This window comes from Sardina pilchardus, chromosome 24 (genome assembly GCF_963854185.1).
Source record: "Sardina pilchardus chromosome 24, fSarPil1.1, whole genome shotgun sequence".
NCBI lineage: Eukaryota > Metazoa > Chordata > Actinopteri > Clupeiformes > Clupeidae > Sardina > Sardina pilchardus.
The window spans coordinates 26,512,754-26,526,837 of record NC_085017.1 but is presented as its reverse complement, the minus strand read 5'-3'; the positions used below and the strand labels follow the sequence as shown (position 1 = coordinate 26,526,837).

The 14,084-nt window shown below is 41.6% G+C and overlaps 2 protein-coding genes across 2 annotated transcripts; one reads left to right on the top strand and one right to left on the bottom strand.

Annotated features, from left to right (window-relative positions):
- The first annotated feature begins 3,611 nt into the window (after positions 1–3,611).
- dlb (deltaB) lies at positions 3,612–8,454 on the top strand. The gene is made up of 7 exons (XM_062529456.1): positions 3,612–3,850; positions 3,959–4,198; positions 4,312–4,369; positions 4,499–4,756; positions 5,772–6,133; positions 6,586–6,802; positions 6,986–8,454. The coding sequence occupies exons 1-7, from the start codon at positions 3,806–3,808 to the stop codon at positions 7,690–7,692; spliced, it is 1,887 nt and encodes a 628-aa protein (XP_062385440.1). The 5' UTR covers positions 3,612–3,805; the 3' UTR covers positions 7,693–8,454.
- A 3,678-nt stretch (positions 8,455–12,132) lies between these two features.
- Positions 12,133–13,807, bottom strand: LOC134072980 (uncharacterized). The gene is made up of 3 exons (XM_062529887.1): positions 12,636–13,807; positions 12,442–12,520; positions 12,133–12,333 (listed from the first exon to the last, which is right to left on the bottom strand). Exons 1-3 carry the CDS (start codon positions 13,794–13,796, stop codon positions 12,170–12,172), a joined length of 1,404 nt encoding a protein of 467 aa, XP_062385871.1. The 5' UTR covers positions 13,797–13,807; the 3' UTR covers positions 12,133–12,169.
- Between the last annotated feature and the right edge of the window lie 277 nt (positions 13,808–14,084).

Genomic DNA, 14,084 nt, shown 5'->3' with positions numbered 1-14,084 from the left:
GTGCTGCGTAAACACCATATAATGTTTTCAAAATGAATATAGGTTGTGGATCTGGATGAATGAAAACGAATGTAGAGTGTAGAATGCAATCATGACAAAATAGATTAACTAGGAGAACAACTATTTTGTACACCAATGGGGATCCATCCACCAACGATGCTTTTGTCTGCTGCCTCTTGTGTGTTTTATTGCTGCAAGTACCCTCATCAATCCCACTGCGCTCATTGGGGAGCAAATGCCAGAGCAATGAGAAGGGGAAATACAGGACAAAGAGAAGGACAAAAAGCACGCAGTGGAAAATAATGAAAAGGAACACTTCTCTTAATGAAGGAGCTCACTTTCTCACATCTCACTTTCTTTACACATCTTGGTTTCTGAAGTTGTGGAATTTTATGTCTCATGTGTGTATTTTGCTACTCATCCTTCAGTTGATTGTGCAGGGACAATTATCTAGATTATGTGTGTGTGAAAACAACAAACACCTCTGTTGACATCGCTATTGTTTTAGTTCCTATAAACCTACTCCAATTAGCTTGTAATTTTGCCAGATCACTTTGTCTGGTTTTCCGGTTTGTGCGAAGTCTTTGTGATGGCCTCTTTTGAATAGTAAGTCAGAAGCGTGCGGGCATCTGCGTGTGGGGGTGTGTGTGCGTTGCCCACATAAGCCGCGCAGACTGATGCATAATGAAGCTGGTCGCCGGTTTCCCATGCCCCGCAATATGCATGGTCACCCCCACAGGGACCCCTTCAAGTCCCTCTGTGACAAATCAGAAATACTGTCCATCTGCCAGCCCAGTATGGCCACAGATCAATACATACCTAAGGACACTGTCACTCACCAAAAACAAAAAAAAGATGAAAGTTTTCTCCAAATGAAAAAAAAAACAAAACATGCTCTATGCAGATTTCAAGAATAAGTAAAGTCATAAAAACTAAAATGGTATGGATGGTAGGCCTACACTACCAAGGCAATACAGACCAACGGAGGAAAAAAGAAGAAAAAAAAACAGTGTCTGTGGTGGCATAGACATCTGATAAATCGTAAGAGACTCCCTACCAGAACATTGGTATCAACAAACCATGTAGTGAGGATGCATATCTCTATATACAACACATGGGGAAGAATCCCTTTCTGCATAACAATTGTGATTCGATCGGAGGGTGGGGTGGGGTGGGGCCCTCGGACTCTGGTGGCACACTTCAGTGATTACAATGACAATAGCCTACATGAAAGACGCGAGCCAGCAGCTTCCACACACCACATGTTGCCCTGAACACACACAGACAACTGTGTGTCTGAGTGTGTGTGTGTGTGTGTCTCTCTGTGTGTGTGGGTGTATGTGTGTGTGTGTGTCTCTCTCTCTCTCTCTCTCTCTCTCTCTCTCTCTCTCTCTCTGTGTGTGTGTGTGTGTGTGTGTGTGTGTGTGTGTAAGTGGGTGTGCTTGAGTGTGTGTCTCTATTTCATGTGTATAGTATAGGAGTCTGCTGAAGAACAACAAAGGTTTTGCACTGGCAAATGTTAAACCAGATAGCATTTTTTATTTCAAGAAGTCTTTTTTTCTGTGTTACATAAGTAATGTATGTTAAAGTCAGTTTCAGGCAGACAATAGCTTACCATGTGTATGAATTATCATACAGCTGTTGGCATGAGGCTGAACAAAGCTGATTACCATGATTTCCCTGACTCAGCAACAACAACCCCCCACAGTCCACAGTCCAACTAAAGTAGCAAGACATTTGCCACAACATCTACGTTAGATGCCCTGCAATAGAATTATAATCTCAGAAGGTGGTCAGTTGACTTTGATGCAAAAAGTCTACACTGCCAACAGTATTTGTTTATTATTTGTTTATGATCTAAATATGAGATTGAGCGTTGATGACTTTCCAACATCAAAGAGCTCAATCAACTATTGACAAAATATCAAATAGTCAAGACTTATCTGAATTAGGAAACCATTTATAGTCCTCAAAAGAGGACTGTTATTACAGTATTACAGTTTTTCTCAATTGTTTACACACAATTTCTGGTACTTGATACACAATTCTCATAATATGTAGCTCATGCACCAACCTCCTGAACCGATTCTGCTGAACTATAAGCACAATTTCTGCTTTACACTCAAATTGCAGTTCTATAACACACTGTTTTCAAAACACTGCGCACAATTCTGTGCATTAGACACAATTTTCATGAAGAAAATCTCCTGTTTTCACAAAGAACACACTGCCATTCAAATTCTAAAGCTAACTGCCCTACCATGCACACTGACTCATCAGATGGGCAAACTCCTGTCACACAGTCTTACAATTAGCAATCAGAGCTTTAGTATTACAGTAGTAGTACAGGCAGAGGCAGAGCCAGAGGAGTGAGAGTAAGAGGAGGAGGATGGGGAGGCCAAGGACCGTAATCTCTGATGAGATCCGAGCCACTAGAACATTGCAGTGCTGTGTATCAATACAGTACAGTACCGGACAGTACAATACAGCTCAATGAGCACAGTAGTACAGTATTGCCTGTGGGCTGTTCTGTAGGACTGTAAAAATAAAGTATGTTTCAAGTATTTGGGGAAAGTAATCCTACTTTGTATTCCTACACAGTTTACAGTATTTTACTATTTGTTTGGCAGCCGAAAGATTACCAACACAAGGGCTTCTGTCTCCTGAACAGGAAACTGAAATCATGAGCATTGTCCTACAAAAAATGGCATAACATTACGGCAAATACAAAGAAAAATGATATAAAACAATGAGATATTTCAAAATATTGATAGGGTAAGCATTTCAACTTACTGTATCAGCTTGTCTACTGTTTGTAGTGTAACACCGAACAAAAAAAGGCCCAAGTCATTATAATGAATGGAGAAGAAGTGTTTTCAATTCATCGCAGTGTTTTACACTGAGCACATCAGTGTTCACCTGGTCCTTATAAATGTCTTAATATATGATGGCTTGTGTGTGTCTCTTGAGAACAAAAGAGCATTTTGAGGAGAAATTACATTGTTTTGAAGGTAAAGTGTCATTTTGAGGGAGAATTGTGGAGTTTTGCCCATTGTGTGTGTTGTTTTGGATTTGTGTGTAGAGTTCTGAGAATATGAGGCATGCTTTCAGAAAATGTGTGTTAACAATCGAGAAAAACTGTAATTCCAGAAATCATACAGAACCACAACAGACATTCAGTTCACTAAATCATTCTATTCTGACCTATCCTAAGTGATGAACAAATATGCTATATTCATGCTTTGGTGTGTGTGTATGTGTGTGTGTGTGTGTGTGTGTGTGTGCGTGTGTGTGTGTGTGTGTGTGTGTGTGTGTGTGTGTGTGTGTGTGTGTGTGTGTGTGTGTGTGTGTGTGTGTGTGTGTGTGTACGTGTGTGTGCGTGTGTGTGTGCGTGCGCCTGCTGTGGGGGCGCGTGCGTGTGCAGCCTTGTTCAATAGCTTGAGATGGACAACAAAGAACATGATGCTTAATGTCAAGAATGCACTCCATATGGCCCCTCCACCTGTCGCTGCCCAGCCCCGCCCTCCGACGCGAGGCCAGATGCACTGCATCTGCCGTATTTAACCAGTCTCGAGACTGGCGCACAGAGGTGAACACGCAGTAGGCACGAGTACACTTTCCCCGTTAATCTTTACTTTCTACCGAAGTGGCCGACGCCACTCCAGTTTTGGGGATTTTCTTTTTTTAGTTAAAAATAATCGTAGGTTTTAGGTTCTACCTATGTATCAGTAATCGTTTTCCCAGAACCATCGGATACTTTCCCCACAGTTTTCAGTTTGCAGAACGGGGCTTTACAGCCTACAGAATGGATTATCTCAGATGTCTTTTGGCTATATCGCTGGTTCAGATTGTAAGTAAAAGTCAACAGTTTCATAGTTTAGGCTGCAATTCATATGAAAGATTTCACGAGACCTTAATGTTTGATACACCCACTGATCTATATCTATGAACTTTACAGGTAACATCATCCGGGCTGTTTGAGCTGAAAATCCATTCATTCACCACAACACGGCGTTATTGTAGACGGGCAAGAGAATGTAATATATTTTTCCGAATTTGCTTGAAACATGCCGAGGATGTTATATCCGCTGAACCACCATGCACGTTTGGAACAGGACAAACAAATATTCTACATGCTGATCAAAGTTCAATCGCTAACAGTGTGCCCATACGAGTACCTTTCCATTTCAAGTGGCCGGTAAATGACATTTTATTTCTTTAAAATGGGGCACCCAGTTATACTAACAGTATACATAAATGATACAGTATTTCCTGTGTTAAAGTTGGCTCTATTCATCTTCTTTCATCCAGGGAACATTCTCTCTCATAATTGAAGCATGGAACGCTGAATCTACAACAGACCACACAGGTAGTTCTATAGCAGAATTTGAATTGAATTTTGAATTAATTGTATTACAAAGTAAGAAACGCATTGCGTTTTCAAAGTTAGATTAACAGTGCTTAATTTGCATTTCTTCTTCGCTCTTTCTTTTAACAGAAAATCAGAATAATCTTATCAGCCGTTTAGCCACCAGAAGGAGATTAGCAATCGGCGAAAATTGGTCTCAAGATATTCACTATGGAGAGCAGAGTGAGATGCGCTATTCCTACCACGTTTCCTGTGATGAAAACTACCACGGCGAAGATTGCTCTGATTATTGCAGACCTCGTGATGATACTTTGGGCCACTATACGTGTGATGAAACCGGATCCAGGGACTGTTTGGAGGGATGGAAAGGACAGTACTGCTCTGAGCGTAAGTGTGTGTGTGTGTGTGTGTGTGTGTGTGTGTGTGTGTGTGTGTTGTGGTCCATATCCACTTGCAATTGTTTAGCCTACTGAGGTCTAATTGTATTTCAAGTAAAGCAACGCCACTCATGTTTTCTGGAGGACCAGGGCTTTTCAGACAAATGTCCATGAATTGAGTAATAAAGCAAGCTGATTGTATGGGTGCATAATAGGCTGCCTGATAACTGCCTTGACAGAACAATGCTTGCACAGTTAATGAGAGACATTCAGCTGAACTGGGTTGACTAACAATGTTTCAAGTGTAATATTAATTCCAAAGGATTTAAGAAGCCTACATCGTAGTAAGGAGTTCCAAGGCATTTTTGTTATGTGTGTGTGTGTGTGTGTGTGTGTGTGTGTGTGTGTGTGTGTGTGTGTGTGTGTGTGTTGTCTTTGACTTACTTTTCTTAAGTTCTTTGGGCATATTATCATTAACATGATGCCATCAAATACATAATTCAAAGACATACAAATCTAAATATGGCTAAGTTTATGACAAACACTAAAACTAATTCCATGGAACATAGGACATCTCTCTCTCTCTTTATGTGTGTGTGTGTGTGTGTGTGTGTGTGTGTGTGTGTGTGTATGTGTATGTTTGTGTGTTCATGAGTGTGTGTGGTTGTGTGTGTGCGTGTGTGTGTGTGTGTGCGTGTGTGTGAGTCTCAACTGCCTTCCTCCTCACCCAGTTCCCTTTGTCTGGGAGGGACAATAGAAGGAGCAGACATCAGTCCTAAGAGACACATGTTGGAGTAGAGGCGGAGGCTGCAGACAAAGGCCTGCATTAGTTACCTCTGTGGCCTCACCAGCTGCCGCTCGCACACTTAACTCAGCTATTGATCTGCGGAGGCAGGGGGTATGGCGGGGAGAAGTGTGTGTGTGAGTGAGCGAGACAGAAATATTGGAATTCCCTTTGTAACCCCAGCTCTCCTCTGCTATTTGTCACCGCCCCCCTTCCCCATCCCCACCCCTCTCCACCACAGCCATCTGCTCCTCAGACTGCAGCGAGGCACATGGCTACTGCGAGTCCCCTGGGGAGTGCAAGTGCCGCTTGGGGTGGCAGGGGCCCCACTGCACCCAGTGTGTCCGCTACCCAGGCTGCCTGCATGGAACCTGCTCCCAGCCCTGGCAGTGCATCTGCAAGGAAGGCTGGGGAGGCCTGTTCTGTAACCAGGACCTCAACTACTGCACGAACCACAAGCCGTGCGCCAACGGGGCCACCTGCACCAACACGGGCCAGGGCAGCTACACGTGCACGTGCCGGCCAGGGTTCGGTGGCACCAACTGTGAACTCGAGATCAACGAGTGTGACTGCAACCCATGCAAGAATGGAGGCAGCTGTAACGTGCGTCAACTTCTTTAACCCTAATTCATTTATCACCCTCAACATTGGAACCATAACTTAGAGATGATGTTGACCTCTATGATTACTTTGGAGCTAAATTTGATATACATGTAGGCTATCATCATCATTAGATTCCTATTTCTACTAATATTCATGAAATGTTGCATGCAAGGCAAGGCAAGGCAAGGCAACTTTATTTATATAGCGCATTTTGTGCAAAACAATAAAACCATAGAAATATAAAACCAAGCAGCAGAAAGATAGAAAGAAGTTGGAAATATAATGTATAAAAATACATCCATAAAATGTGTGATTAAAACCCCCTATCTAAATAAAAAATAAAACTAAAATAAATAAAATAGATAAAAACTTTAAACTAAAAATTACATAAATGGATGAATAAATGAATATGCAGCAGTATAACAACAAACATTTTTTTCCCCACCATGTAGGACCTGGAGAATGACTACTCGTGCACCTGCCCCCAGGGCTTCTATGGTAAAAACTGTGAGATCATCGCCATGACCTGCGCCGATGACCCTTGCTTCAATGGTGGCACCTGTATTGAAAAGTTGACAGGAGGCTACACTTGCCAGTGCCTCCCCGGCTACACCGGCTCTAACTGTGAGAAGAGACTTGATCGTTGCAGCCACAAGCCTTGTGCTAATGGTGAGTTTGTCAACTAAAATGTCTGTCTTTATGACAGAATTTTGTATTTGTGAATGTTTGGTTTAACTCTCCTTTTCAAAAATAATTCAACAGTTGACCTTTATAGATGGCCTTACTAGTTATTGAACTAGGGCAAATTTACAGTATAGTAATAGTATTTATTGTGTCTTTATCTTCCTCCAGGGGGTGACTGTGTAGATTTGGGCCAGAGTGTCCTCTGTCGATGCCGCCCAGGCTTCACTGGAGCCGACTGTAACATCAATGTGGACGATTGTGCCCAAGCTCCCTGCCAAAATGCCGGCACGTGCGTCGACGCTGTCAACGATTATGTATGTAGGTGCACACTGGGTTACTCTGGCAAGAACTGCAGCATCCGTGCTGACGCTTGCCTGCTGCACCAGTGCCAGAACGGAGGCACGTGTTACACTCACTTCAGTGGGCCTGTGTGCCAGTGTCCGCCTGGCTTCATGGGTCCAGGCTGCGAGTTTCCGGTGCGTCCAAGCTTTGAGAGGGCCTACTGGCGAAGTCCCTCAACTTCTGGACTCTCCCCAGCGGCCCTGGCCACTTCAATCATCCTGGGTATGATGGCCTTTGGCCTGGCGGTCTGCGCTGTGATTCTGCACCGACGGAAGAGGGTGAAGCAGATCAAGAGGCAGCAGCTTTGTGACTCAGTCTTCAACGATCTGGAGCCGGAAAACGTCAGCAACTTTAGCTCGAGCTATCCAGACGAGAGGGGTGACTACCTCGCTCACATTGGAGGCAGGAACAGCCACGGGAAGATCAGCAACAACGACGGACGGTTCAGCCTCTCCTTGTGCCCCGGGATGACAGACAGAGCAGGCCCTGAATTCATATGGAGCAGTTCAGCTGTTGGAACGGGACTAAGATGAGAATTCTAGAATTCTTAGTCAAGTATTCATCCATACAGACACATGACACACGAATGACAAGCATGCACCTGCGTGCTGCTCACAGGTCAAGACTGCATTATAACTAGCATGCAGACAGGACACCAAGTTGACCAACACTAGAATACATATTTTTCTGAACTTCACCAACCAGGTGTAGCTTGATCTGACACTTATCTGGGCTCTGTCTCCATAGCACTATTCTGATCCCAGTCAAGTAAGGCTTGGACTTGCCCGAACATCTACAATGATCTCTGCCAATTCCTGTATGAAACTGGCATTATTTTTAGATGTTTAAATGCCTTGGACATTTTTCACAATTTCAAGTATAAAAGTTGTGAAGTTGATGATCTTATGTGACCTACCTTTTTGTCTAAGTAAATGAATGAATAATGTAAACAAAAATATTTTCATCATACTGAAACTAAAAGTATTTTTTATTTTTAAGAGAGCTCTGGGGATTATTTATTTATTGATTTAGATTTATTCCATATGATTTATTCATTACATTTATTTTCAAAACACTTGCTTTTAAAAGTCATTTTTTATGTTTGCCCAAAGATAAATTGGTACAGTTGTTTTGTGTACAGATTTCTGTTAATTTATTCTTATGTTTTGCCATTTGTACATGTATGTCTATTGAAGTGACCATCATATGTTGTTCTTCAGCAAATCATTGTTGTGGGTGTGCGTTTATAAAATCTGTCCCCACTAGCTCTACCTTTAAAAAAAGACAAAAACATTGTATATGATGGTGTGGCCTTTTTATTGCTTGCCATAGATGTGAAACTCTAACTCATTAGCAGCCGATTAGCAATATGTTTAATGTAAGCAGGTTGTTTAATTGGCTATCTTTTGAAAGTCAATTGAGGCCCACCCAACTATATTTCCCTTTTCATTCTGCCATCAACGAAGACTAGTCTTTGACTTGTGGGAACCATCTCCATGATGGCCTCCCCTCTACTTTTCCCTCCTTGGTGTGTCACACGATACTTCAAAGTTGTGCATCATTATTTATTTATTTAAATGTGTTTATTTATTGAATTATTTATACGTGTACTCAGGTCCCTCGTGGCAGAGTTAAGTTGTCTCCTATAGAAGGCAGCTGTGGAAATACAGTAGATTTAACAAAGCTGCTACAACTTATGGGCCCGTATCCCATTAATTTAATGTTGTCTGGCCTGTGCTTTGTAACTATTCACGTCGGCAAAAAAATGTGACCTTGCCACATGGAAATATGCACTGAGTTGTGAATGCAGTGTGGCTGTACTGATAAGCCAGTCTGATTAAGTAATTGAGATAGCATTTTTTTAGGCCACAAGATACAATCTGAATTCCGAAAAAGTTGGGACGTTTTGTAAAATGTGAATAAAAGAACAATGCTATGATTTACAAATCATGTCAACCGTATAATTGGGAATAGTTCGAGGACAACATATCAACTGTTGAAGGAGAGACATTTGACTATATTTCATGGAAAATATTAACACGTTTTGAATTTGATGGCAGAAATACGTCTCAAAGAAAATTGGGGTGGGGGCAACAAAAGGATGGAAAAGTGTATAATGATATAAAGACAACAAATGGAGAAACATTTCACAACTAATTAGGGAAACTGGAATCATGAATGGGGATAAAAGAAAGAGCATCCCAGAGAAGAAAAGATGTGGAGGTATTCATAAGTCTGTATAAATCTATGAGGGCAAATGACCTAACAATATAAGTATAATGTTTCTTATCATGTAATTGTGAAGGATTTGAGGATGCCATCATCTACAGTACATTATATTATTAAAATATTCAGAGAATCCAGAGAAACCTTGAAAACAACTGGGTCGTTGACCCAAAACTATCACAGGAGTGGAGAGCACTGGACAACTCATTCCACCAACATGGAACCACTGAATAACAGAGTCTTGAATTTGACTCAGCGTTTATGGCTGGTCGACACATCAGACGCGCATCAGAGTACAGCAGTGGGCATTTATCACACACACTACAGTTTTTTCCAATCGTTTACACACAATTTTGAAAACGGGGCTCTTTTTGTCTAAACACATCACACAATTAACCAAACACAACACCCAATCAGCAGAACATAACAGATTGTTAGCAAAATGAAATATTTCGGTCAAAACAATAAACACATTGATAAAACCTTATACTGTTCTCATATCACTAACACATTCTTTGAATGATTCCACACTGTCGCTATCTTATACACACCAACACAATAAATTCAAAACACATCTGTAAAAACCCTCTTCCAATATATGGATCTTATTCAAACATATTGTTTGAGAGCATTAGGACAATTTAGATAATATTTTGATGAACCCTCATCAAGCAATGCACAAAACTGATGCTGCAGACAATATTTCTTTCTTTCACTGTACCATATGGTCAGTTACAGTGACAAGTCAATCAACAGAAAATGGCAAAATTATAGTTCTTACAACTGTAAAATGTAGAAAAATAAAAATGTGTACACAAATGAAAAGTACTGTACACTTACAGTCACTGAAGAAAAACTAAAGAAACAATACAAACAAGTAACAACAATACGCAATACTCTAATCATCTCTCTGTCTAGCTGGATCAAGCCATGAGAGTTCATCCACATCACAGGCTATGGGTGCCTCTCATTTGGGCTTTTATACATCCTCCCTCGCTCCTCGGGCCTCGATCCTCACTGATCGACATAAAGAATAATGGGGCGAAAAACAATGGGATAGTCTATCCAGTGTTAGTTATAGATCAGTGGGAACGCCCCTCGAGGATCGAGCATAACACACCTGAGTGCTGCGTTTTCAATTTTGCACATGTGTGTTTACACACCTGGTAGATGTGATTATTCAATTTGTTCATTAGTGTGGTCATTGGCAAGCCAGGGCTTTGTAATGAGAAGAAAGTACCTAACAATCTTTATCTGTGTCTAAGGTGTTAAAATGTGTTTTATGTTTTGACATTCACTGTGTGTAATGTTTTGCAAAAAGTGTGAAGCTGAATTTGTGCTTAATGTTGTACTGCTCTGCGCAGGTGTTTTGCTTCTTAAGTGTTAAGTATTGTTAACTGTCTTATAACCTAAATTTTAGTGTGTATACGATTGGAAAAAACTGTAATTGTCCTGCTTCCTGTCCACATTTGCTGGAACCAATCACAAGCTCAGCCTCCAGATGAACCCGGATCGTTGGTAGGATTGCTTGAGGGACTATCCAGATGTGCAGAGTCATGCCTCTAGTATGCCTCTTGGACAGCAGAAATACAGCGCAGACTCCCCAGACTAATGTTCAATCTTAAAAGACTGAGCTTAGTCTGGTGATAGCCAGCCTAGAGCCAGTGGAGAGTAACTAGAGGAGGAATCACATGTACAGTATAAGTATATACTCTCTTGATCCCGTCAGGGAAATTTGGTGTCTGCATTTATCCCAATCCATGAATTAGTGAAATGCACACAGTAGCCTATAGAGGGAGGTGAAGCACACACTAACCTGCTCGGGGAGCAGTGAGGGGTTAGGCGCCTTGCTCAAGGGCACCTCAGCCATGGATGTGGATGTGGGCATGGGAGAGCAGCCCACAACCACATCCATCCGAAACCAGCCGAAAGCCCTAAACTTGATTAAATCTACATTTGAATTTTTTGTTGACCACGGCACAATGAGAAATGAAAAGTGCTGTTATTTCAGGGCCATAGACAGCGCTACTTGGACAATGTCAAGAGATTGTCATTGATTGATTAATTGATTGACTGATTGAACCTTACAGCTCGCTGTACCAAATAAAGTAGACTAAGTTAGTTACATTTATTTTAAAACTTTATTTATTTTAACTTGTTTGTTAAGCCCAAAACCAATGAAAAAGAAGTTGGACCTTAACTAGACATTTTCTTTCAGAAGAGCTAGACTCTACTTGGATGTGACATTGAGCCCTTGCTTGCGGTGTATACTAGCCTGGACCATGTTTCCCAAAATTATAACTTTGTTGGTTGCAATGCAATTTTCCAGTGCCAACCAACAGGTTAGCAACTATGGTTTTGGGAAACACACCCCTGATAGTAAACCAGACCCTGGAATCTTTCAGATTAAGTGTCTGGCCACGAATAATGAAAATTGCCTAACTCGAGGGGCGGCACCAAGCATGCATTTGAAAATCTCACTGCATGCAATTGAATAACACTAAGACCAATGTTTACTCTGACTGATTCTGGACTTTGATGACCAAAAACGAGAGTTGTAGCACTGTCGTCATCAGCTTAGCTCGCCCACTCCTTTTTTGGTTTCCCCCGATTCCCGTGGTAAAAGTAAGGTGCATCATTGTTCACTGCCAGAGTATCTTGAGGACACAATTCAAATTGTGCTCTTGCGAAAACTCCAGGGTAGGTGTGTATACTGTATGTGACACAAATTAGTCTACACATACATATTTTAGCCATTCGATGCAAATGATGTTTATTGAAATATTAATGAAATGCCTCTGGGCATATCTTTGTGGATTTTCTGGATAAACTGGAGATGATTCTAGAGAAAAAGCCCTTGCGAGGTTTCACCTCTGGTGAAGCAGATGTGGTCGTATCACTTGAGGGAACTGGTGGAACACAAGGTAAGCAGCCTGCACATAGGACAGCTATGGAATACAAAAGTTATGGTCGGTTTTGACATTTTACCAGTAATCTTGTTTTTGTAATTTTGTATGCAAAATCTTATTTGCGATCATCAATGACCAGTGTCTTACTTGGAACAGCATGAGCAGAGGTTGGATCCAAGTTCTGGTCCATATTGGTGGACTCCGCCTTTCTATTATTGCCTGATTTCTGATAAATAATAATAATATACAATGAAGTGACTCAAACATGGCAAAAGGGTAATTGTCTACGGTTTAAACAAAACAGTAATTGTAGTAGGTTATGTCAATTAAAGATATTTTACCTTCAGACTGATATTAAAAAAGGCCTTGATTTTGGAGATTTTTGGGAACCGAAGTGTCCGCTTCTTGATCTTCTCTTCATTTGAGTTTGGCGTATCAGTGAACTCACGTGTTAGAGATGTGACCAGACACTTCTCAAAACATGGATCCTCTGACATCATTGCCTTCAGGAGATTTTCCTTGCCGCCAAACTCATGCCGGAGATCATTGTAAATTACTTTAAAGACTTTTCTGATTCTCACGTCATGTGGACATTTTTTCTTCCTTTTTGCGATGGCCAAGGCAGCATCAATTTCTGGTATTATCCTGCCAATTAGCACTCTAGATATGTCCAACATATCATCAGTGAGTGACTCTTGATCCTTCAACTTGGAAAGTAGTCTAACAACTAATATAGAGACCAAGTTGGAGTACTCATCTGAGGTTGAGTCCATTGGGTTCAGTGAGGGATAAGAGGAACCCATAACAATATCCTCGCTCACTGAAATCTGTGTCAGATCACCTGAAGAAGGTCTGCTAAAAAGACGCACACTATCAGGTGTTGGCTGCTGGTCTGTTTGCTCCTCTGATTCACCTGTTGTTTGCAGATTCGGGGCTAGCAAGTTCATCACATTACTTGCCATGACTGTGGGAAGATCTTGTAATGTGCTCTGCAGTATATGTGAGGGAGATCTCCAGGCACCTTGGGGTACTACGTCTGACAAAGAATGTAGAAAACAGGGGCAAGATGAAGAGGACGAAGCATGTTGGAAAACTCCTCCAACATCCATTTTCCAAGGTGATGGAATGTTGAAGCATGGAAGGAGAAAATGCTTCACTGTCTCCTCAGCATACAACTGAACAAACTGTCTGACGATATCTTTTTTGGGGAATTTGCCACTCTGTCCCATGTTCAAAAGAAGAGAATCAGAGACTGACTTTGTGGCCGTCATTCCTTTTTGGTCCTTGATGTAAAGATTCTGGATCAGATTGCTAAGAGTGTGGGAGAGTGAGCTCAGTTTCTCATTAGAGAGCAATCTTTCCAGCCTTTCCCCCACCGAGGTAAGATCCTGAGTGGGTGTGAGAGAGTCATTCTGTACCAGCTCAGCAGAGACGGTGTTTACAATGTTGATGATGGAATCACGAGAGATTGGAGAGGACTCATTTTCATCCATATCACTCATGCCAATACAAACATGTGGCACCGAAGCTGCTTCATCAGATGTCTGGCCATCCTCCTCTCCTATGTTATCTGTTATGTCATTGACTACACCCCTTACCATTTGGAGGTCCTCTGAATCATCCAAATCAACAGATTGTGCAAGTTCCTCCAGAATAAAACCAAGCACCTTGTTAATGGCTTCTTCATTGTCCTTGTCCTCAGCTTTGGAGTGTGCGAGGTGGTGCTTGGCAAACACATTTGTTAATTTTCTTGTGAAGCTCTGGAAGGTTTTGCAAGTTTTGGACCAGAT